Here is a 21,102-nt window from a genome sequence, read left to right as displayed (position 1 = left end):
GGCTGGGTCCCCTGGGGCGATGGTGTCTGAAGCTGACAGAGCTGCCCTGTCCTTCCTGCCTGCTGGGGGAAGGGGTGGAGCTGGCGGGGGAGCTGGCTCAGATGCCCCGTCCCCTCCTCCCCTTCCCTAGGTCCTCAGGGGCTTGGTGTCTGACTATCCCTGATAGTCTATTCCTGATAGATCTATCCCTGATAGATAGGTGTCTAGACTATCCAGCCTATCCCTCCAGGTGCCCTGCATTCCGAAAGGAGGAAGAGCACTGGACTGGAATCAAGACACCTGCCTGGATCACTCGAGAGACCCTGGGCAAGTCTCCCGCTCTGACCCTCGGCCTCCCTCCTCTCCTCTAATCCTCCCCCTTCCCGTCTTCTCCATGAGGCTGTGTGTGTTCATTCATTCATTCATTCATTCATCAGGCACCTCTGGTGTGCCTGGCACTCAGCTGATCCCCAGAGGTTTGTGAAGCTGACATCCCTGTGGGAGGAGAAACAATATCGGGAATTTCCTGGAGATCTGGTGGTTAGGGCTCCTTGCTCTCACTGCAGAGGGCCCAGGTTCGATTCCTGGTCGGGGAACTAAAAATCCCACAAGCCACACAGGGCAGACAAAAAAAAAAAAAAAGAATAACTAATCCAACAATAAATATAAATATATAATCAGAAATTGTCATGAATGGTATAAAGGAAAAGGCCGAGGGGTTGTCAGAATAGCTGACCCTGGAGGATCGGGGCGAGGACTCTGCAGACTCTAGGTTGAGGCCACAAAGGTGACAGTGGAAGTGAATTCAGTGAAGGAAGAGCATTTGTGGGGACTTGAGGCCTGAGTTGAGAGAAGCAGAGGATGGACACTCTGGCTGGAGTCTCGGGGTGAGAGTGGGGCAGGTCGTGCCGGACCAGGCTAAAGATTTGGGATTTTCTCAGAGCTGTGAGAAGAAAATACTCATTTGATCTGTCTGTAATCTAAGATTTTATTCCCCTACATGCACGTGTGTCTGCAGCATTTGTGTGTTTTAGAACAAATGAGTGAGGGACTTCCCTGGTGGTCTGGTGGCTAAGACTCCACCCTCCCAAAGCAGGGGGCCCAGGTTCAATCCTTGATCAGGGAACTAGATCCCACATGCTGCAGATAAGGATTTGAATGCTACAACTAAAGATCCCAAGGGCCAAAACTAAGACCCAGCACAGCCTAATAAATACATTAAAATAAATATTTTTTAAACCATTAGTCATAAAAGAAAAATAAGTACATTGGGAATTCCTCAAAAATTAAAAAAAAAAAATTAAGAAGCACAAACGAATGAACTGCTGACTGTGGAGAGTGAACCGTGGGTCCTGCCCCCAAAGGGCTGACGGGATGCTGTGACCAGACCAGTGGACCCGCTCTCTGGGGAATGGAGAGGCAGAGCAGGGCTCTCAGTGGAGTCTCTCCCTGGTCAGTGAGACTCAGCCAGCACACTCTGAGCACCTGCTGTGTGCTCACATGCCCAGCCCTTAGCAGCTGCCTCAAGGAGGAAAAAAAAAAAAAAACAGATGTGGGCATTTTCCCATACAACCCCCAAATCCTTGAATGTACATCTGAAAGTCCCCCCAGAGATCTTAGAGGCCAGCTCTCTCATTGGACAGATGAAGCAATGAGAGAGCCCAGAGAGGGTGGCTGACCTGCCCCAGGTCACACAGCAAGAGTTGAGACCTGGGCGGAGTTGGGAGCAGCTTCTCCCACAGCACCTGCCAACGGTGCTGAGGTACTAAGACTTTTTTCTGCTCAGGGTTCTAGCCCCAAACAGGAGACTTTCGAAGTCTGACTTCTCAACCTGCTACCTGGATACAAAATCCCCATGCCTGGCAGCCTTAAGGATAATTACACTTCCTGCTTGAATCAATGCACCCCAGGGCTGTGCCAAGTCCTTTGTTCTTATTGCAGTAAGTGCAACTTTGACCCTAGGAAGGGAAGAGATTTTCCTCAGTGCCTTATATCCAAGGCATTTTTCCACCCAACATGACTGTGAACCTTCTAGACATCAACTGACAGTGGAGACAGGACTAGAGAAGGCAATGGCCATGCCTGTCGTTGGTCCCAAGTGCTGTGCTAAGCACCTGCCATTCCTCGTTTCTCTCATTTTTGCATTCCCATGAGGCAAGTAGTGCTATGCTCATTTGGGGGCTTCCCTGGTGGCTCAGAAGGTAAAGAATCTGCCTGCAATGCAGGAGACCTGGGTTCAATCCCAGGGTTGGGAAGACTCCCTGGTTTACAGAAGTACAAATTGAGGCACAGGAAGACCATGTGACTGGCCTGATCCCACTGCTGGTTAGCAGCGAATTTGAACTCTGGTCTCTTTGGTTCTGAGTCTCAATCTCATTGGGCTTTCCTGGTGGCTCAGCAGTAAAGAATTCTCCTGCAATGCAGGAGAGACACAGGAGATGTGGGTTTGATCCCTGGGTCAAGAAGATCCTCTGGTTACAAAATGGCAACTCACTCCAGTATTCTTGCCCGGGAAATCCCATGGACAGAGGAGCCTGGCGGGCTACAGTCCATGGGGTCGCAAAGAGTTGGACGCGACTGAGCGGCTAAGCACACACGCACGCTCACACTCATCACTCAGCTCCCTTTCTCATTATAAAGTGACATCAACAAAGAAGACGGCAATCTTATCATGAAGAGGCCCCTTCGAGTGCACACGTGAACACTAAAATCCCACTGGCTCACCCATTTTCACTTTTGGGGACAGAGATAAACTCGCTAGATGAGGGATGCACTCAGTCCCGACCTCCAATGGGCATCTGGCTCCATTTACACCCAGTCCAGTCCCCTGCCCTTTGGCAGCCACAGTCCTGGACTTGGGCAATGTCCTGGATGACAGAGTGAAATGACAGGGACTCGGGAATGGGAAGACCTAGTTATTCCAGTCACCTCCTAAACTGGGAAACCTGGATAAGCTCCTCCCCTCAAGCTGTCTGGAGCATCAGCCCCCTCCAGGGACAACACCAAGGGTCCCACGTGATAAGGCTACCCCACCCGTCCTTTCTTTCCTCCATCATCACCACTCTCTTCAGTCTCACGCAAACCTTCACCACATCTTCTAATATGTGTGTGGGAAAGTCTGCACGAGTGAACAACTCCCAGCTTGTTCACAAGCTCCCTGAACACGAGCTGAGCACTCACCCCACTTTATCACCCCACTGATGGCAGAGGGTGGGTCCTCAGGAAACCTGGGGCTAAAAGTCCTGAGAGAGTCATCAAGTCCCAAGACCAAACAGTCCTGTGATCTCAGCCAACCACTTCCCTTTCTGCTTTCGTTCAATGGGATGACGATCCTGCCCATGGGAGGACATCCGACAACTGCACTTGGGCAGGACAAGAAGCAGTGACTCTTGTCAAACCCAAGGTCAACCGACAGCCACCCTCTGAGGCAGAGCCCAAGATGCTAATAACAATAGCGACCATTTACTGAGCCCCGTCATGTGCCAGGCACTGTCCTAAGTGTTTACATACATTAACTGGTTTAATCCTCACCCTGACCTGGAAGGGAACAGATTCAGAGACAGTAAGTCATTTGCCAAAGACACACCTCTAGTAAGTGGGGCAGGGGAGGGGCAGGATTTGAACTCACAGCTGCCTGACTCAAGAGCACCGCACCAGTGCTCCCGTGTCTGTTCATCAAGTCATCACTTGCATCACTCTGCACCTCTGTGCACCAGGCATCCTGGAGGAAGGTGAGAAAGCCTCAGCCCACAGGTCCACACCCAGCAGGGACGATGTCCTGCTGGCAAGGTGACCAAGGCAGGACACAGGGGAGGCTCCAGGTCTTGGCCAACAGGCAAGGTGCTCTGTGGGCAGGACTTGGCCTGCTGGGTTCAGGGGGATGGCGAGGGGGCGGGGAGAGTAGATACAGCTGCAGCTCAGGTCAAATGCAGGGGCAGGGAGACAGGGGGTGGCGGAGCTCTGTGGGATTGAGGACTGTGCCCTAAGGGGTGCCCAGGCTCCTCACGGGGGAACCACCACCTTCTTCTTGACTCTTAGGAGAAAGGAAGGAAGAGAGAAAAGGCCCAGAGTCAGAGGAAAGGATCCAGGAGAATGAATGAATGAGTCAGTCTCCAGCTAGTCGGCAAGGAGAAGGGTGAGGAGGAAGAGGAGTTGGGGTAAGCATTTTAAACAAAGTTCCATCTCTTCATTATAGCAGCTAGAGCTTTTCACACCCTCAAAGGCCCTGCCTCGCTACAAAGAAAAAGTGGAAAGCAGTGTTTCCCAAACTCAGTTGCCCACAAAACTTGTCTTTTCAAGAGAAGCTGATCAATGCCTGAGGAATATGGAGCGCCCTGAGGTACCACCTTGGAAACGCTGGGTCAGGCATTGGCCTCTGGTTTTGAAATATAATTCATGGGCTACTGAATCTGGAAATACCCTCGGAGATAAGCTAGCTGCCCCCACATTCTATAGGTGGGGAAACTGAGGCCTAGAGAGAGAAGAAAGTAGCCGAGGCAACCCCCCGCCCCCGCAGCTGCTGGGATTTGACTGCCCCACCCCGGCTTGGCCGTGGAGGACCTCAGCCATGCCAGGATTCCGGGTTTCTACGCAGGTCTCTCTCATCAAACTCTGAGCTCCTCAGAGTCAGGTCTGGCCTCCACCACCACCTCCCTGCCCCAGCTCCTGGCCCAGCGCCCTGCACAGAGGGTACGTTCACAAAAGTTCACCGCAGCGTGAGAGGTTCAGGGAGACACCAGGAAGGGCTTTCCGGCAGCTGGGTTTGGATGACAGGAACGAGCAGCTCTGAGGGCTTCTAAGAAAAGGGCAGAGGCCAGCTGCCCCGAGGCAGCACTGGGCACTGGCCCCAGCTTCCTTGTTCCCGGAGTGGGCGGGCTTGGGAGGGCAAAGAGGACACAGGCCCCAGGAGCTGCCTTCCTGGCCCAGCTCCGCGACCCTCAGCTTGGACCAAAAACAGGGACCGGCGAGAACCCTTGTCAGGACAGGCCTGGAATGCTGTCCTCCCTCCGCCACCCCCACCCGCGCTCAGGCCTCCACCTCCAGGTAGCCGCTCCGGTCCACCCGAGCCTTCCTCATCTTTTTCTCCCAACTCGGATGACATGTCCACTCAGGGAAGATTCCCTGAAGTTATGCTGGGGCCTGGAGGGGCCGAGACCAAGAGGAAGGCATGGCCCTGCTCTCAGGGGGGCCTCCCAGGAGGAAGTGGAGATCGGCCTGGATGCCAGGCTGTGCAGTGAGGGGGTGAGGCAGCACTCTCTCCTCCACGGGAAAGTAATACAGGAAAAGAATTCCAAGCGAGGCGTGTCCTGAAGAGAGGGCCTCTGAGCTGGGCTGCCAGCAGTGACGAGGGGGAGAGAGAGCACAGAGGCAGTGCAAAGGCCTCGGGGAGGGTGGGGGGTGCAGGCAGCAGGAAGCTATGCCTGGGGTCTGGCGGTGGCAGAGCCGAGTGGTCAGAGGCTGGGCTGGGGAGGAAACTATGGGTACCAGGCCAGGCCCTCCCATCATTAGCTAAGTGAGCTCGGGGTCATCACTGAACGTCTCTGAGCCTCAGTTTCCTTCCCAGAAGGAGAATAAGGATGGCACCTGAGTAGGGGGAGCTGTTGAGGCTCCCAGGACAGGGGTTCCCGGGGTGGGGCCGGCCCAGGGGGCTCTGGAAGTGTGGTCTTTGCTGTCAAGGGGCCACAGGCAGGGGAGGCCCACCCATGAAGCACTTGTCACACCGCCCTGGTCTGACTCTGGGTTTCAACAGGCAGATTACAAACTCCTGACGCTAATCCGCGGTCGCTGCTCTGTAAACACCTGTGCACCTAAACTGAAGTCAGCACCCCCCCACCTCCCAGTCTCTAAACTACTTTTTCTAATTATCATTTATTTAGCTCTTACTCTGCACCTTGGACAGCAAGGAGCTCAAACCAGCCAATCCTAAAGGAAATCAACCCTGAATATTTATTGGGAGGACTGATGCTGAAGCGGAAGCTCCAATACTTTGGCCACTTGATGCAAAGAACTGACTCATTGGAAAAGACCTTGATGCTGGGGAAGATTGAAAGCAGGAGGAGAAGGGGACAGAGGATGAGATGGTTGGATGGCATCACCGACTCCATGGACCTGAGTTTGAGCAAGCTCCAGGAGATGGTAATGGACAGGAAAGCCTGGTGTGCTGCAGTTCATGGGGTCGCAAAGAGTCAGACACGACTGAGCGACTCAATAACAGCTCTGCACCAAACATTCAGAGTGTGTGTATTCTTTTTGTTTGTTTTTCAATTTGGCCACGCAGCGTGGCTTGCGGGATCTTAGTTCCTCAAACAGGGTTCGAACCCAAGACTTCGACAGTGAAATAGCCAAGTTCTAACCACTGGCCCGCCAGGGAATTCCTTGAGTACTCTTTTTTTTTCTGGTAACACTTTTTCTATTTATTTAATCTTGTGTCTATAAAAGATGATGAATATTCACAAAGCTTAACTGTAATAATCATTTCCTGATGTATGTAAGTCAAATCATTATGCTATACACCTTAAACTTATACAGTGCCATAAGTCAATTAGATCTCAGTAAAGCTGGAAGAAAAATTCAAAAAAAAAAAGTGAACATTTAACCTATTCAAAAAGTTCTGTGCCTGTGTATTCTTGTTTAATTCTCTTAACCGCTTGGGATATAGTGATATATAAAATGCTCAACATCTTATACAAGCAAAAACCAAGTCTGAAAAGTTAACAGCATAATCTGCCCAAGGCCATATGGATACAAGTGGCAGGGTTTCCTGACTCCAAGACCAGTGTTTTTTCCACTGTACCCGAACCCGGAAGAACATATCTGACCAGAGGTAGGGGACCTCCCGCCTCCCGCCTCCCTCCCCACCGTACACTCTCCCAGACTAAGCTTCTGTCTGTGAATATTGTGCCCTTGACCCTGACCTGTGCCCCTCAGTCTTCCCCATTCCCAATGCACAGCCCCTCCCCTGCCACACCCCACAACTCCCCGAAAACCCCAGGGTCACTGTGGCTCTGGCCTCCAGCTCAGGGGTCCAGAGCCCAGCCCTCTCCCTTCTCCCGGGAGATTTTGGGTTCTGCAGGGGGTCAACACAGCCTCAAGGTTCCAGAGACCCCAGTCAGGGAGAGCAAGGCCTCCCAGGGTGCTTCAAAAAGCAAACACGGCTGGACCCCATGCCCAGACATTCAGAATTAGCCAGTCTGCAGGGGACCCAGGCGCCAGTGTTTCTTTAAGACCCCACAGTGACCCTCAAGTGAAGCAAGATTTAGAAGCGATGCTCGAGGCGATTGCTGGGAGCTGGTCAGAAAGTGGGAGCAGGGCCCAGGCCTGAGGAAGGAGAGAGAGGACAACCTGAACCACGCGAGTCTCATCCTCACGGTGCCTGGAGGTGTTGAAGGGCCTTCCTGCGTGGCGCTGGCTCAGCTGAACAGTAGATTTCCCCATCACATCTCACCTGGGGATCTGGGAGGCAGGTGGGAGGACGTAACCAATGCCCCAGAGAACAGATGAGGGACTGGGACCTTCCACAAAGCTGGACCAGTGCCCCCCAGAAGAGGGCTTGGGAGCTAAGGGGTTAAGGGTCACGGCTGACCCAAAGCAGCTCCACCAGGCAGAGTCATCGGTGGGCTTTACGTCTGATGGACAGAATTTCATTTGCTCTCCTCCTCTCAGGGGCCCATCTCAGGAGTAAATCTGGGACGAGCTCCACAGAATCCAGGTTGGATCCCAGAAAAACCCTGCCAGTCCCGAAAGGCCTCTGCCCAGGGAAGGCATCCTGAATCTTACCATTATACCCTCACGGTGGGCCCTCCCTGTTGGGGAGACAGAACAGGCCCCAGAGTCCCCCAGCACCACACCTCTCCCAGGATGGGTATACATGGGATTGGGGGGCGGGGTGTGGTAAGGGGTCACAAGCATCCCTGGGAGAGGGTCAGGAATGAGAGGACAAGGACCCCTCCCACCCCCACCAGGGAAAGGAGCAGAAGGGGGCGCTGGCCACCAGGCTGGTTCTGCCAAGGACAGAGGCCCCATGTCCTGATCGTCCTCCTCCAGGAACCCTCCCCTTCTCCAAACCCCCTGCTCTCCAGGGATGAATACGGGGCCTGCATCTTCCCCTGCTGGAGAAAGCTGGGCCCCCGGGGCCTGCAACAAATGGAGGGGATCAAGAGTTGCTAGCATGGTGGGCAGTGTGTTCACAGCACAGTGTACGCCCCCATCCACAGCCCTGGGCATCTGACAGCACTTCCCCCCCCCCGCTGTGCCCCTGCAGGCCCACCTTCCTCACCCAGCACCTCTCAGCAGAGAGCCCAGCACAGCACTTGGAAACAGAAAGAGAGAGACAGAGACAGAGACAGAGACAGAGGGAGGGGAAGAGAGAGGACTCTTCTGTCCAGCCTGGCTTCTCTGCAGATCCACAGCACCCACTGCCACCCCCACCCCCATCCTGGCACAGCTGGGCCAAGGGGGGCGGGTAAGGGAGGAGGCAGGGAGTCGAAAGGGGAGTTGTGGGACCCCACACCTGGCTTCTTACCCTCTGTAACCACCCCTCCCCACCCCAGGGGGGGTCTCAGGCCGAGTCAAGGATGCCACAGACACCACACCTCCTCAAGAGGAGGAACCAAGGGCTGGAAGGATGAGCAGGGACCCACCGGGATCGAGCGATGCCAGGCAGGCGGGCGGCGGGCGGGCCGCAGCGGGTGTCGGAGACTGCCGCGGGCAGCCGGACACGACCGACTGGATGCTCGTCCCTCCGTCCCTCTGTCCATCCAGGGCGGCTCCTCTCTGGGCGGTTCTGAGGCCGGGCGGGCGCTGTTAAAAAGCTTTTTATGTGTGTGTGTGTTAATCACATGATTGCCGTTCACCTGTATTTCGAACAAAGACAGCTCACTGTTTCAAGGCCCCGAACAAGAGTCTGGGCACAGGGAAGAGAAGGGAGGCGGGGGGAGGAGGGTTGGCAGCGCCGGGGGTGGCGTCGAGGAAAACTGGGGGGAGATTGTCCAAGGCCGGCGAGCGAGAGAAAGAGAAAACCCTTATCAAACTCCTAATTCACTGGGCTCCGAGGCCCCAGACACACTGGCCCGATTGTCTGGCTGGTTGTGTGTGCGAGCATGTGTGTGTGTGTGTGTGTGTGTTCCAGTGTCCGCTCCCCCCACCCCCAACATGCCTTCGCCTCGTGTGACTACCTCATTGTGTCCCATTACCCACCCCCTCCAACCCCCTTGGCCTTTCCCAAGCATGAGGCCTTGGCTGGACCCCCTTTGCAGCCCCGCTCCAGACGCGACTCCCTTGGGCTGGGCCCGGGGCCTCGCCCAGCCGCTGAGGAGCTCAGAACCGTCCATGGTCATCATCGCGGCCCTGGCTCCATCTGTCCTCCTCACATACCCTCACCTCTGCCTCAGCACCCACCTTTTGAGAAGAGAGAGGGGCTGTGGTCTTAGAGGCCTGAGAAAGCCTTAGATGATGGGCAAGACAGAAAAATGAAGGAGTTACCCTGATGGGAAGGGGGTTGAGGGGAGAAGTGGGCAGAGAGGAAGAAGAAGAGGCAGGGCGATGCCTCACCCTTTCTCGGGGTGGGGGAGTGGGGGGTGTCTTGACAACCAGGACTGGTACTCCCCCTACCAGGGTGGAGGGAGTTGGGTCCCAGGAAATGGGGCCTCGGAAGACTTTCAGACCTATTTGAAGAGGACCCCAGCTCAGCGCAGGCCCAGCCTCCCGCACTTTAGTCTGTCTCTCTTGAGCCAGCCCAGGCCTTGCAGTGCTGGGTGTCCGGTGAGAGGAGACTGGGGGTGAAGCCGGGGCGTGCCCCGCTTCACCAGGTATGGACCTGTAATCTTCCTCTCCTGCTGTCTGAGAAAGAGGAGAGCCTGGGTGGGGGCTAGGAGGCGGGGTGACACAGGCTGGCACGCAACAAGTGGTCTTAAGTGAAGCAACATCAGCCAGTGCCACCCCCCCATGTGACAGAACTGTCACCTGCCTTCTCCTCTGCCAGCTGCCCATTCGGACACCTGAGACAGAGGTTGGGGGTCCCAGGTGGGCCCAATTTTCCCCCAAGGGACACGTTGTGACCCTGCCCACCTGCCTCCACTGGCTTTCCCGGCCTGACCACCCCCACTCCTACACCTTCCCAGGATGGGCCTGGGGGCAGCCAGCAGCGCAGGGAGCTGGGGTGGGGGGGCCTGGCGGAGGAGCCCAGAGTGTTGGGGATGAAGGAAAGCGCTGGAGGCTCCACCTTCTGCCCTTCCCTCCCTCCCTCCCCTCCCCCTCCCCCCTCTCCCCCCTCCTTCCTTCCCCAGCCCTCAGCAGCAGCTCAGCGCTCAGTCAGTCTCAGACTGTCCGGCCAGGGTGGTTGGTGGTGAGGATTCAGGCTCCGTCCTGACGAGGCCCGTGGCCTGAGGCTCGGGGGCCCCCAGCCCCTCCCAACCAGCCCACCAGCGTCCCCCACCCCCAGCCCCCGAGCTGGACCGCACACCTTGGGACACGGTTTTCCACTTCCTCAGGACGAGCCCTAGACTGGAGGAGAGGTCGGAGGAGGTGAGTGAGTGCGCAGCCCGCTCCTCCCTTCCCGGGGCCCAGGCCTGGGACCCTGCGGTGGGGCGTGGGGCGGAGAGAAGCTGACACCCCCGTCTGCCCCCAGCCCAGTTCCTCCTCTAGTCCCCCGTCGGGGGGCAGGCGGAAGGGAAGAAGGAAAGGTGAGCGAAAAGGTGGGAAATTCCAGGAGCCAGGATTAGAGCAGAAGAAAGAGTCCGTTTTTCTTCCTTTCCATCAACAAACCTCCACCCAAGAGGAGGTTTTTAAAGAAAAAAAAAAACCCGAACCCACCCACAGCAAGAGGCGGTTGGGACCAGGTGGGGGGAAGACATGGAGGCGGGAGCTAAGAGGCCGAGCCCGGGTCTGGCATGTGCGCGGGGCCCAGGGGCTGCGGTGGGTTTAGGGGCAGCCGGCCGGCCCCACCTTGGGGCTGTGCCTGAGTCGCGTGCCGGGCCGCCGTCGGGGCTGCGCGCATGCTGCCCATCGCGCCCTCCTTCCCGTCGTCCAGGTGAGCGTTGGACTCTTCGCTAGGACCCCGGCGGCGGGCCCCGGGGAGGCGGCCGAGGCGGCGGCGGCGGCGGCGGCCGGGGGCGACATGGCAGAGGAGCAGGACCTGTCCGAGGTGGAGCTGAGCCCCGTGGGCTCCGAGGAGCCGCGCTGCCTGTCCCCGGGCAGCGCGCCCTCGCTGGGGCCCGACGGTGGCGGCGGTGGCGGCGGCGGCTCGGGCCTGCGAGCTAGCCCGGGGCCCGGCGAGCTGGGCAAGGTCAAGAAGGAACAGCAGGACGGCGAGGCGGACGATGACAAGTTCCCCGTGTGCATCCGCGAGGCCGTCAGCCAGGTGCTCAGCGGCTACGACTGGACTCTGGTGCCCATGCCGGTGCGCGTCAACGGCGCCAGCAAGAGCAAGCCGCACGTCAAGCGGCCCATGAACGCCTTCATGGTGTGGGCGCAGGCGGCGCGCCGGAAGCTGGCAGACCAGTACCCTCACCTGCACAACGCCGAGCTCAGCAAGACGCTGGGCAAGCTCTGGAGGTGAGCGCCCCCGACCCGCCTCCGGGGAGCTCCCGCCGGGCCCTCTACCCGCGGGTGGAATGGGGCGAGGCGCTCACGGCCTGAGCCCTTCTCCTGGGGCAGCTGCCTCCTCGATGGGACTGGACGGCCAGGGGAGGGCATCGGGCCCGCCCTTCCCCCAGTACCCCTTGGGGTTGCGCTCGCGCCGGTCTGCAGCGGCCTAGGCCGGGGCACCGGGCTGGAAGGCGCCCCCTCGCGGTTGGAATTCTGCCGGTGGCAGGAGCTGGGGCCTGGGCTTCTGGGGGTGGGGGTGGGGGTGGGGGTGGGGGTGGGGGCGGGGGGCGAGAGTCAAGCTGGAAGGGAGGGAAGGCTGGTGGAGGCATCCACACCACATTCGTTCCCTAACCCCATTTCCGCAGGTGCCACTCAAGGGTGCCACTGCCCCGGGGTCAAGGGGGATGTGAGGGAAACGTCTGGGAAAGAACCGAAGGCCTGGCTGGAGAGGCAGGGAAACTGAGGCAGCCAGGTGGAGAACTGCAGGGCTGAGATGGGGGCAGACAAGGAATTCAGGTCCGGGTCTTTGAAAGGGTGAGGGATGAAGGACAAGCCGGCCGCTGCAGGTCCCTGTCCTACCCCAGCCTCCTCCTCTGCACCCTTCTGAGCACCCCTCCTTCAGGCCCAGGGCTTCTTCATCCCCCCAGGGAAGGGGACACGTGGAGAGGAGACTCCCCCTCCCACCAGGTCCCAGAGCTGCCAGACTGGTCTCTTCCCCTCCCTTCCTCTCCCAGTCCAGGCGCCATCTTCCTTTCCAGGGCCCCACCCAGGATTGAGTAACCTCCTACCCCTCCAGCCCTGGAGCTGAGAGCCCTGGCCAGGAGGAACTGCTGGCCCCTTTCCTACCCTGGGTCCTTCAGAGTCCCAGGTTCTCTGGAAGCTCAAACTTTTGGGGAAAAACATGCCCCTGAGAAGGAAGTCGGCCTCACCTCTGGTCTGGGGTTTAGGCTGCCCCCTTGGGAATACGTTGTTGACCGGGGCAACACCACTCCCCACCCCAAGAAGTCCTAGGCAGCTCAGAAAGAGAACAGGGGCTCCAGAAGGTGAGAGTCTGCAGAGGTTACCTGATTCCTCACTAGATTGTCCATGAGATAGGCCCAGGAAGGCAGAGGGACCGCCCAGGCCATGTAACAGCTGGTGGTGGAGCCAGGGCCAGAACCAGGTCTCCAGACGCTTCGGCCAGTGGTCTTCCCACACACTATCCTTGGTGCCAGAAGTGGGTCACCCCTCCCCTCTAAGACACGGTCAGGAGGTTGTGGGTAAGGGCAGAGGAGAGCAGGAATGAGGAGCATCCAAGCTGCAGAAAGTGTCAGGGGAGCTTGCCACCCGTCCCCTTGTTGGCCCCAGCACAGTGGAGCTTGGCCTAGAAGGCCAAAGCTTAAGGTGGTGGAAGGAGCAGGAAAGCCCCCAACAGACCGAGAAGAATTTGCATCTAGCCCCCTGGGCCTGGCCCTGGCCATGTGTTTGCTAAAGGCTGGTGCCTCTTCCCCTCCTCCATCAGCACTCAGCTCACCCCAGTAGGCCCTGGGTTCAGTGGTCAAACTGCTGCATGGATTCAGAGGGTCTAGCCTTGCCCAGGATCAGAGGTCAAAGCCAGCTCCTCTGCCCAGGGTCCATCCACATCGTGGCAGGGTTTAGCCCAAGCCAGGACTCTTGGTGCCATGGGACAGAGATGAGCAAGTGAGAGACAGACAATCAGGAGGGAGGCAGACAACAGAATAGGCCTTGGGGACCATGAGCAGACCACAGTGTAAGCCTAGTGAGAGCATTAGAGCAAAGACAGACTGCCCCCTCTCACACCTCTCCCCCACGCTGTTGCCAAGGATTTAAGGTTGGACCCTCCGTTGTCCCTGTCTGTCCTTGTTCCCCCAGCCCAGAACCCCAGGTTGGGCTCCCTCAAAGGGACTTGTTCCTGACCACCCCTCAAGTTGTGTGCACAGGGGCCCAAGATGACCCCCAGGGGCCAACCGGGGTGGGGGGAGTGGGCAACCAGGAAAGCAGGCATTCAGGACCCAACCCCAGCGGTGGGAGGGTGATGAGACAGTGACAAGGATCAAAGGCTACACCAACAGGGGGCTACCTGGATCCTGGGTGGGGACCTGGGGAGACCTCTGGACTGGGTTAGGCTAGCCCGCCTTTCCAGAGGCTTCTGAAATCTGTGTGTCCCGCTCTGCTCCCCGCACCACAGGCTCATGAATTTCAGGCTATCAAGAAGGGGGATGGCTAGCTGGGCAGAACTGGCAATCAGGGGCCCTGTACCTGAAAAGAGAAAGACATGCAGACAGATTGTGTGGGATGCTGGAAGGGGGTCAGTCAGACACACCAGTGTCCAGGCCCTGGCTTGCAAGTGGCTAGGGGAGTGTGCCAACCGCTAACCTTCAGTGCCCGCCAAGGAAAGGCCTGTTAGATGTTGATCTCATGGTGCTGGGGGGCGGGGGGGGGGGCGCGGGGCGGTATATTGATTGATCCGCCTGGGGAGAATAATTAGAGCCAAGAGACAGGAAAGGTGGGGTCACAGGCTGGAACCTCCCCTGACCCTTAGGTGAGCCTCCACGGGAGCAGGTGGAGAGGAGCCAGTGTGCCCTACTGTGGAAGCCCTCCCCACCCTCACCGCCAGTTGGGGATTCCAGTTTGGGTGGGGAATCAGCCCACCCCTTCCCCTTCCCCATTCCAGATCTTGGAGACCCAGAGGTGAAAAGCAAAGCAAACAAGGTTTGTAGTTAGAGCTGTGGTGACCGAGGGCTGGCGCTGGAGTCAAGATGAACTTTGGGATTGGGTTTCTGTGGTGGGGGAGGACGGGTTTGGGGTCGGGAGAGAGCCTGAACAGAGCTGAAGCTGAAGGTCTGGGTGCGGCTGGGGTTGGGTTTGGGGGTGAGGTTGGCGTTGGGCTCAAGTTAGGACTGAGGTTGGGGCTGGCAGACCCCACCCCCACCCCCGGGGTAGCTTTCTCTTCAAGTTAGGGTGCTGCTGGGAACTAGCGCTGGGAGGTGCCGATGGGTGGAAGTTGCAGTCTTCCCTCTCTTCTAGCCTGTGCCTCAGCTCGCACTCCGTGCCCCTTGCCATTTTCTTGCGGATTCACATCTGGTTGCCAGTGGGCAGAGGGCACAGGGACGGTTTGGGGTGGGAGGAGTGCAGGGTCCCCTGCCATCCTGGGAGCCTCTGTGCCGGGGCCACGGCTGGTTGAGGCGCCCCCATGTGCCACCTCCCCTCCTCACCAGGCACACACCTTTGGGCCTGCCCCACCTACCCTGGGCTGGCTGGGGGCGGGGGAGAGGGCACAGCTGGGGTGAGAAAGGCTGCATCCCACTCCCAATCCCTGATGGTCTGGGGTCCCCATCCCATCACTCAGCTAGAGGGGCCCTTGGAGAAAGCTGGGCTGGGCTGGGCTGGGCCGCGGCCCGGGGGGAGGGCAGCCGAGCAGGCTAAGCTGGAGAGGAATGCCACTGCCTGCTAGGAGGTGCCTGGTATGACCACCCCCTCCCATCCTGGGCAGGGAGGGCCCCGCCTTCTCCTGACTGGGTGAAGAGGGCACCCACGGGGGAGGGTGAGTAGGGGGCAGCTGGCGAGAGAGGCCCTTTGGGCTAAAGGACAGAGCTGCTCCTGGAGAGTCCCTTATGTCTGGGGGTCCAGGAATCTGTTTCTTCTCCCTGAGCCCCTCTTCAAGGCATCCTTCCTGCCCTCCTCACCCGGGGCAGCCCAGCCCTGAACTCCCCTGGCCCCAGCCCTGGCTAGAGTCAGGTGGGTGGGCGTACAGTGTGCAGGGGCTGCGTTCCACTCTCTGGGCTCAGACTGGGGAGAGGGTCTGAATGTCCCCATTCAGGGTCTTGGAAGACAGGAGCTTCCTTTACCTTCTTTCACTCCCTCAACAAGGAGATACGAACACCCCATGAGGTGTGGGTTCGTACGTAGTGAGGGGCACACGCATCCTGCCCGCCTCAGCCCCACCATGCTGGAATTCACAAAAATGACTCTAGAGTTGAGGAGTTCCACCGCAGGTCCTCTTGCCCACAGGCAGCATTAGAGTTGTACCTGTTTCTCAAGGTGAAGCCCCCCACCCCCCAATCCCCAGGTCCAATGCACAGTGCTTCACAGCCATTATCTTGGCCACTCCCACACCTGGAAGTAGGTATTATCCTCGTTCTATAGGTGAAGAAACTAAAGCTCAAAGAAGTGACTTGCCCACGGTCACATAGCTAGGAAGTAGCAGACACTGGGCTCTTCCCCCTCACCATGCTGCTTCTGTTTGCACACCTCCAGTCCCAGGGAGCTCACCCCCTACCGAGGCAGCCAGCTCCACTGGCAGACAGCTTTGAAGAAAGAGTTTTTGGTGGCTCAGACGATAAAGCATCTGCCTACAATGCGGGAGACCTGGGTTCAATCCCTGGATCGGGAAGATCTCCTGGAGAAGGAAATGGCAACCCACTCCAGTATTCTTGCCTGGAAAATCCCATGGACGGAGGAACCTGGTAGGCTACAGTCCATGGGGTCGCAGAGAGTCGGACATGACTGAGCGACTTCACTTTTCAATCTGAAGGAAGCTCTGTGCCTCTTGTAAGCTCTATTCTAACCCCATCCTCAGGGACCGCCTGGAATGGCAGGCTGTTTCTTCTCTCACACCCCAGCCCGAGAGGTTTGGGGGCAGAGATGGCTGCCCTCTGAGGCTGTGGTGTCTTGGGCTCACATCCTCCAGTCCCTAGACCAGGCAGTGCGACTCTCACCCGGGACCCGCCTGCCAGGATCCCCCAGCCCCCGGGCCTCATTTCTTCCAGGGCAGGCACTCATGGTGGCCCCTCTGCTGTCTCCCCCTCAACCACCCCACCCCAGGCTGCTGAACGAGAGCGACAAGCGCCCCTTCATTGAGGAGGCCGAGCGGCTGCGGATGCAGCACAAGAAGGACCACCCAGACTACAAGTACCAGCCGCGGAGACGGAAGAACGGGAAGGCGGCCCAGGGAGAGTCGGAGTGCCCAGGCGGGGAGGCTGAGCAGGGCGGCGCGGCCGCCATTCAGGCCCACTACAAGAGCGCCCACCTGGACCACCGGCACCCGGGCGAGGGCTCCCCGATGTCAGACGGAAACCCTGAGCACCCCTCGAGTGAGCCTGGGGCTGGGAGCTTGGGTGGGAGGAGGCTGTGGGCAGCGGGGAGAGACAAAGGCTGGAGGAGGACTTGAGACCCGAGGCTCTGGGAAGGGCTGGCCGGGCTGAGTCGGGGCCCAGCTGGGCTGCAGGGGCCCAGTGGCAGTTCAGAGGGGGCTCAGGTGTCAGGGGAGGTGGCTGGGCAAGAGGGCTGTGGCCAGGACTGCTAGGAGGGGCACTGGTTCCGGGTGAAGATACCCGTGAAGGAGGCCAATGGAGGCCAGTCGGCAAGTTACACCAGAGAAAGATAGGACAGGAGGGCAGACGGGGGAGAGTGTGTTGCTTCTCCCGCACCTCCCAGTCTGATGGGGGAGACACGACATGTGACATTGAGCACGTGGCACGGAGGAGCCAGACGCAGGGCATCCTGTTTCATTCTCATTGGTGATGATCGCAGCTAACGTTAATTGAGCACTTACTGTGTACCGGGCACTGTGCTACTTGCTTTATGTGTGTTAACTCATTCAATCCGTCTAAACTGTGATGAGGCAGCCACGCTGCCACTCAGACCTCAGCTGTGTGGCAAATTACTCTCATGCTACAGAGTAGACTCTACAGAAAACTGAAGGTAACTTGCCATGTAGCTGAGGGCTCCAGGGCCTCTGCTGGCACCATAGCTACATCCCCCGTGCTTGTAGCGTCCAGGACACCGTGCTTGGGGTCAGGTACAAGGCAAGTGTCAGTGAGCAGAGCTCTGCCTTCAGAAGACACACTCCAAGTCCTCCTTTGTGCCAGACCTGGAAGCAGACACCAGGTGTCCAAATGAGACGCCATGGTCCCTGGAGCCTCCTGTCGCCTCCCATGGCCCCTGGTCCCTCAGGAGCCCAGATTCTATAGAGGGGTGAGCAGTGATGAAACACGTAATTAAGTACAGGAAGAATCAAGGGCACATGAAGCCCATGCAAGACCCAGAGGGGGCATGACCTCTCGGGAGGAGCCACTCCCCCCCCCACCCAGTCAGTCTCCAACAGTATCCAGCTGCCCACCAGACTCTGGTCAAGGAAAGCTTCCAGAAGGAGGCTACGTCCTCAGCTGCTTGGTATCATCTCTGTTTTACTGATAAGGAAACTGATAAGAGAAGACAGGGGGTCTGCCCAGGGTCACACAGCAAGTGACAGAGTGAGAATTCAAACTCAAAGTCCAGACGCTGTGGCCAGTGTAGGACTCAGCACTGCCTCTGGTCTGATGGAAGAGGAACAGGCCTGCCCTCAAGGAGCGCCTGGCTTGCTAGACCATGAACACGTTCTCTGTCCGATGGGATGCCCCGTCCAGCCATCCCTCCCTCACGCTCCTTCAGAGATTCGGGGGTATATACACACCAGAAGACCCTGGACCATGTACAGAACCATCTCACTCTATTACTGTGGGCCTGGCTTTCTCTTCCCCATAAACAGCCCAGCTACTCCTCCTCCCCGAGCCCTTCCCCACGTCCCCAGGGCAGGGTGAGAGGCTTCCTCCACTGGTCTCCTGAGCCCTTCACCCATCCCTCACCACAGCACCTGTGATGCTGCCCTCCAGCCCTGGGTGGGTTCCTGGGTACCCCCCCACACAAGACCAGGAGCTTGTACAGACAGGAGCCATTTGACTTGTTTGTATTCCCCTACGCCTGGCAACCGTGCCTGGTGCTTAGCAGTGCCCCCTAAGTGTTTGCTGAATGGACCTGAGAAGGGGCAAATGGGCAGACGAAGGAACAGGGTAGCGCAGGTCACTCACGTCAGTGCTTTCCTGGACGGGCAGGGAGAAGGCAACTGGAGGGATAGTGGGGCTGCGCGGTGCATGATGGGAGCTGAGAGCGTGGTCGGGGGCACTAGGTGGGAGGGAAGGTTTCCTTGAATAAGGGGCACTTGAGGAGGCCTTGGGCAGAGGGATGGGGTTGGAGGTGACTCATCGCCATTCGGGGCCTGGGGTGGCAGAGGGGTGCAGATGAGCCAGCCAGAGTGATAAGGGCTGGAGAGGTGAGCAGGGCGGGCAACCAGCAGAGGCCAAGTGTGCTTAAGAGAGAGCAGGCGAGCCGGGGCCTATGGGCCAGTCCCCATCAGGCTGCACAGCTGAGGGGCACCGGGAGGGCAGCCGACTTCAGCTGGTGTGAGGAAGAACCTTCCAATGGGCAAAGTGGAAACTTGTTCAAAATGAAGCAGGCCTCTCTGGGAGGGGGCGGGGGTGAGTCCTATCCTGGTAGGAGAACAGACTCATTCCTAAGCCTGGGGGATTTCATAAATGATTGGACATCAACCCAAGATCATTACATAGCCGAACGCCACTGCAGGCCGCCCTGAACACATTAAAATGAACAAGGCCATGCCGTGATGGGTCCTCAGCCTCCTGGAGCCGTTGCGTCTGAAAAGTGAACCATCAGCCGCTGACCTTGGTTCCTGCTTCCTCTCTCTCTCTCTCTCTCTCTGTGTGTCTCCCTTCGCCCTCTAGGCCAGAGCCACGGCCCGCCCACCCCTCCGACCACCCCAAAGACAGAGCTGCAGTCGGGCAAGGCAGACCCCAAGCGGGATGGGCGCTCCCTGGGGGAGGGCGGGAAGCCTCACATCGACTTCGGCAACGTGGACATCGGCGAGATCAGCCATGAGGTAATGTCCAACATGGAGACCTTCGACGTGGCCGAGTTGGACCAGTACCTGCCGCCCAACGGGCACCCGGGCCACGTGGGCAGCTACTCGGCAGCTGGCTACGGGCTGGGCAGCGCCCTGGCTGTGGCCAGCGGACACTCTGCCTGGATCTCCAAGCCTCCAGGCGTGGCTCTGCCCACGGTCTCGCCGCCTGGCGTGGACGCCAAAGCCCAGGTGAAGACGGAGACCGGGGGGCCCCAGGGGCCTCCGCACTACACCGACCAGCCGTCCACCTCGCAGATCGCCTACACCTCCCTCAGTCTGCCCCACTACGGCTCTGCCTTCCCCTCCATCTCCCGCCCCCAGTTTGACTACTCTGACCATCAGCCCTCAGGACCCTATTATGGCCACTCGGGCCAGACCTCCGGCCTCTACTCGGCCTTCTCCTACATGGGGCCCTCGCAGCGGCCCCTCTACACGGCCATCTCTGACCCCAGCCCCTCAGGGCCTCAGTCCCACAGCCCCACACACTGGGAGCAGCCAGTATATACGACGCTGTCCCGGCCATAAAGCGGGGGCCCCCCCAGCCCCATCACCACCCGTCTTGCCCTGCCCCTTCCCCCAGCCCTCGCGCCCTGTTCCTCGCCCATCTCAGGCCCGGTGGCGGCAGAGGAGGAGGCTGCAGAGGCTGACAGCTGAGGGGAAGGCCTTCTGTCTGGCTCACTGCCTTTGATGACCCCACCCCATCCTACCCAGGCTCCGGCCCAGGCGCAGCCCTGGGCTACTCGGCTGGGCAGAGGAGAAGGAGGTAGCTTGTTGCCCCTAAACCGAAAAATGAGGGGCTGTACCTTCCCCCCCAGGAATGACCCTCGATCCCAGGATCTGAGCAGGCCTCGCCTACCCTCCTCTGGGAGGGTGAAGCACCCAGGGTCGGTCGGATGGGAATCGGAGGCCGGGCCACCCATGCCTGTTTCCTCTTCTGCAAGGAACAGGGGATCTGACCTAACCCGTGCACCCAGGCCACGTGTCTTAAGAGCAGGGCCAACCAGAAACCTGCGTCAGGGACTGGGGCAGACTCTGTCTGCCCCTGGGGTGGGGTGGGGGGGAGCTGAGGACAGCGCTGAACCGCCTCGAGGGAGTGGGGGTGGGATGAGGGCTCAGAGGGAGGTCTCCTCAACCCTTCAGTGCCCCCTCCCCTCCTGAACACAGGAAGGAATTGGCACAGAGGCCCTCAGATCCATTTCGGTGCCAATAACCTCGTTCTTTGTCTGATGGAGCAAAGGGCCAGGTCCCACTCCAGGACAACCTCCCGACTTTGAGGCACATCCAGGACGTGAGGAGGCCGGGACCCCAGGAAAGGATTCAGAGACAATTCACAGAGCCTTCCTCCCGGCTCCTGCCAGTCCCCTCCCCTAACCCCCACCCTCACCAGGCTCTGTGGTCCTTGCACTCTCAGCCCCAACTCCTTGGGCTTCCCAGAGAGTTAGAGCTGCTCAGGCCCAAACCCTCAGCTCCAGGGGGAGACCCAGGGCCCAGCACCCTGATTGCTGGCAGCAGGCTGAAGACACTAAACTCCTGACATGTACATGCTGCCCTGGCCTTTTGCCCTTTGCCTCCCAGTGGTATTTGAATAAAGTATGTAGCTCTCTTCTGCCCCCATTTTCCTATTCTGCAGCCCTCCACCCCCAAGTCCACATGTAACTCACTACTGCCCCCCCTCTTATTTATCTCAGTAGCTCCCTCTGCCCCCCTCCCCTCTGCTAGGTACTCCAGCCCCTATTAACTCTGCATTAAGCATTCCACATAATAAAATTAAAGGTTCCGGTTACCTGCTTGGTGGGCCTGAC

The 21,102-nt window shown here is 58.6% G+C and overlaps 1 protein-coding gene and 1 pseudogene across 1 annotated transcript; one reads left to right on the top strand and one right to left on the bottom strand.

Moving 5' to 3' along the window:
• Window positions 1–6,995: 6,995 nt before the first annotated feature.
• On the bottom strand, window positions 6,996–10,981 carry LOC145545733 (uncharacterized; annotated as a pseudogene).
• SOX10 (SRY-box transcription factor 10) lies at window positions 10,822–21,077 on the top strand. The gene is made up of 3 exons (XM_081590045.1): window positions 10,822–11,529; window positions 16,387–16,655; window positions 19,122–21,077. Exons 1-3 carry the CDS (start codon window positions 11,093–11,095, stop codon window positions 19,823–19,825), a joined length of 1,410 nt encoding a protein of 469 aa, XP_081446171.1. The 5' UTR covers window positions 10,822–11,092; the 3' UTR covers window positions 19,826–21,077.
• Window positions 21,078–21,102: the final 25 nt, after the last annotated feature.

This window comes from Giraffa tippelskirchi, chromosome 4 (assembly GCF_054371585.1).
Source record: "Giraffa tippelskirchi isolate mGirTip1 chromosome 4, T2T-mGirTip1v1.2.pri, whole genome shotgun sequence".
Classification (NCBI taxonomy): Eukaryota; Metazoa; Chordata; class Mammalia; order Artiodactyla; family Giraffidae; genus Giraffa; species Giraffa tippelskirchi.
The sequence above is the reverse complement of the archived record's forward strand: the minus strand, read 5'-3'. Positions and strand labels throughout refer to the sequence as shown.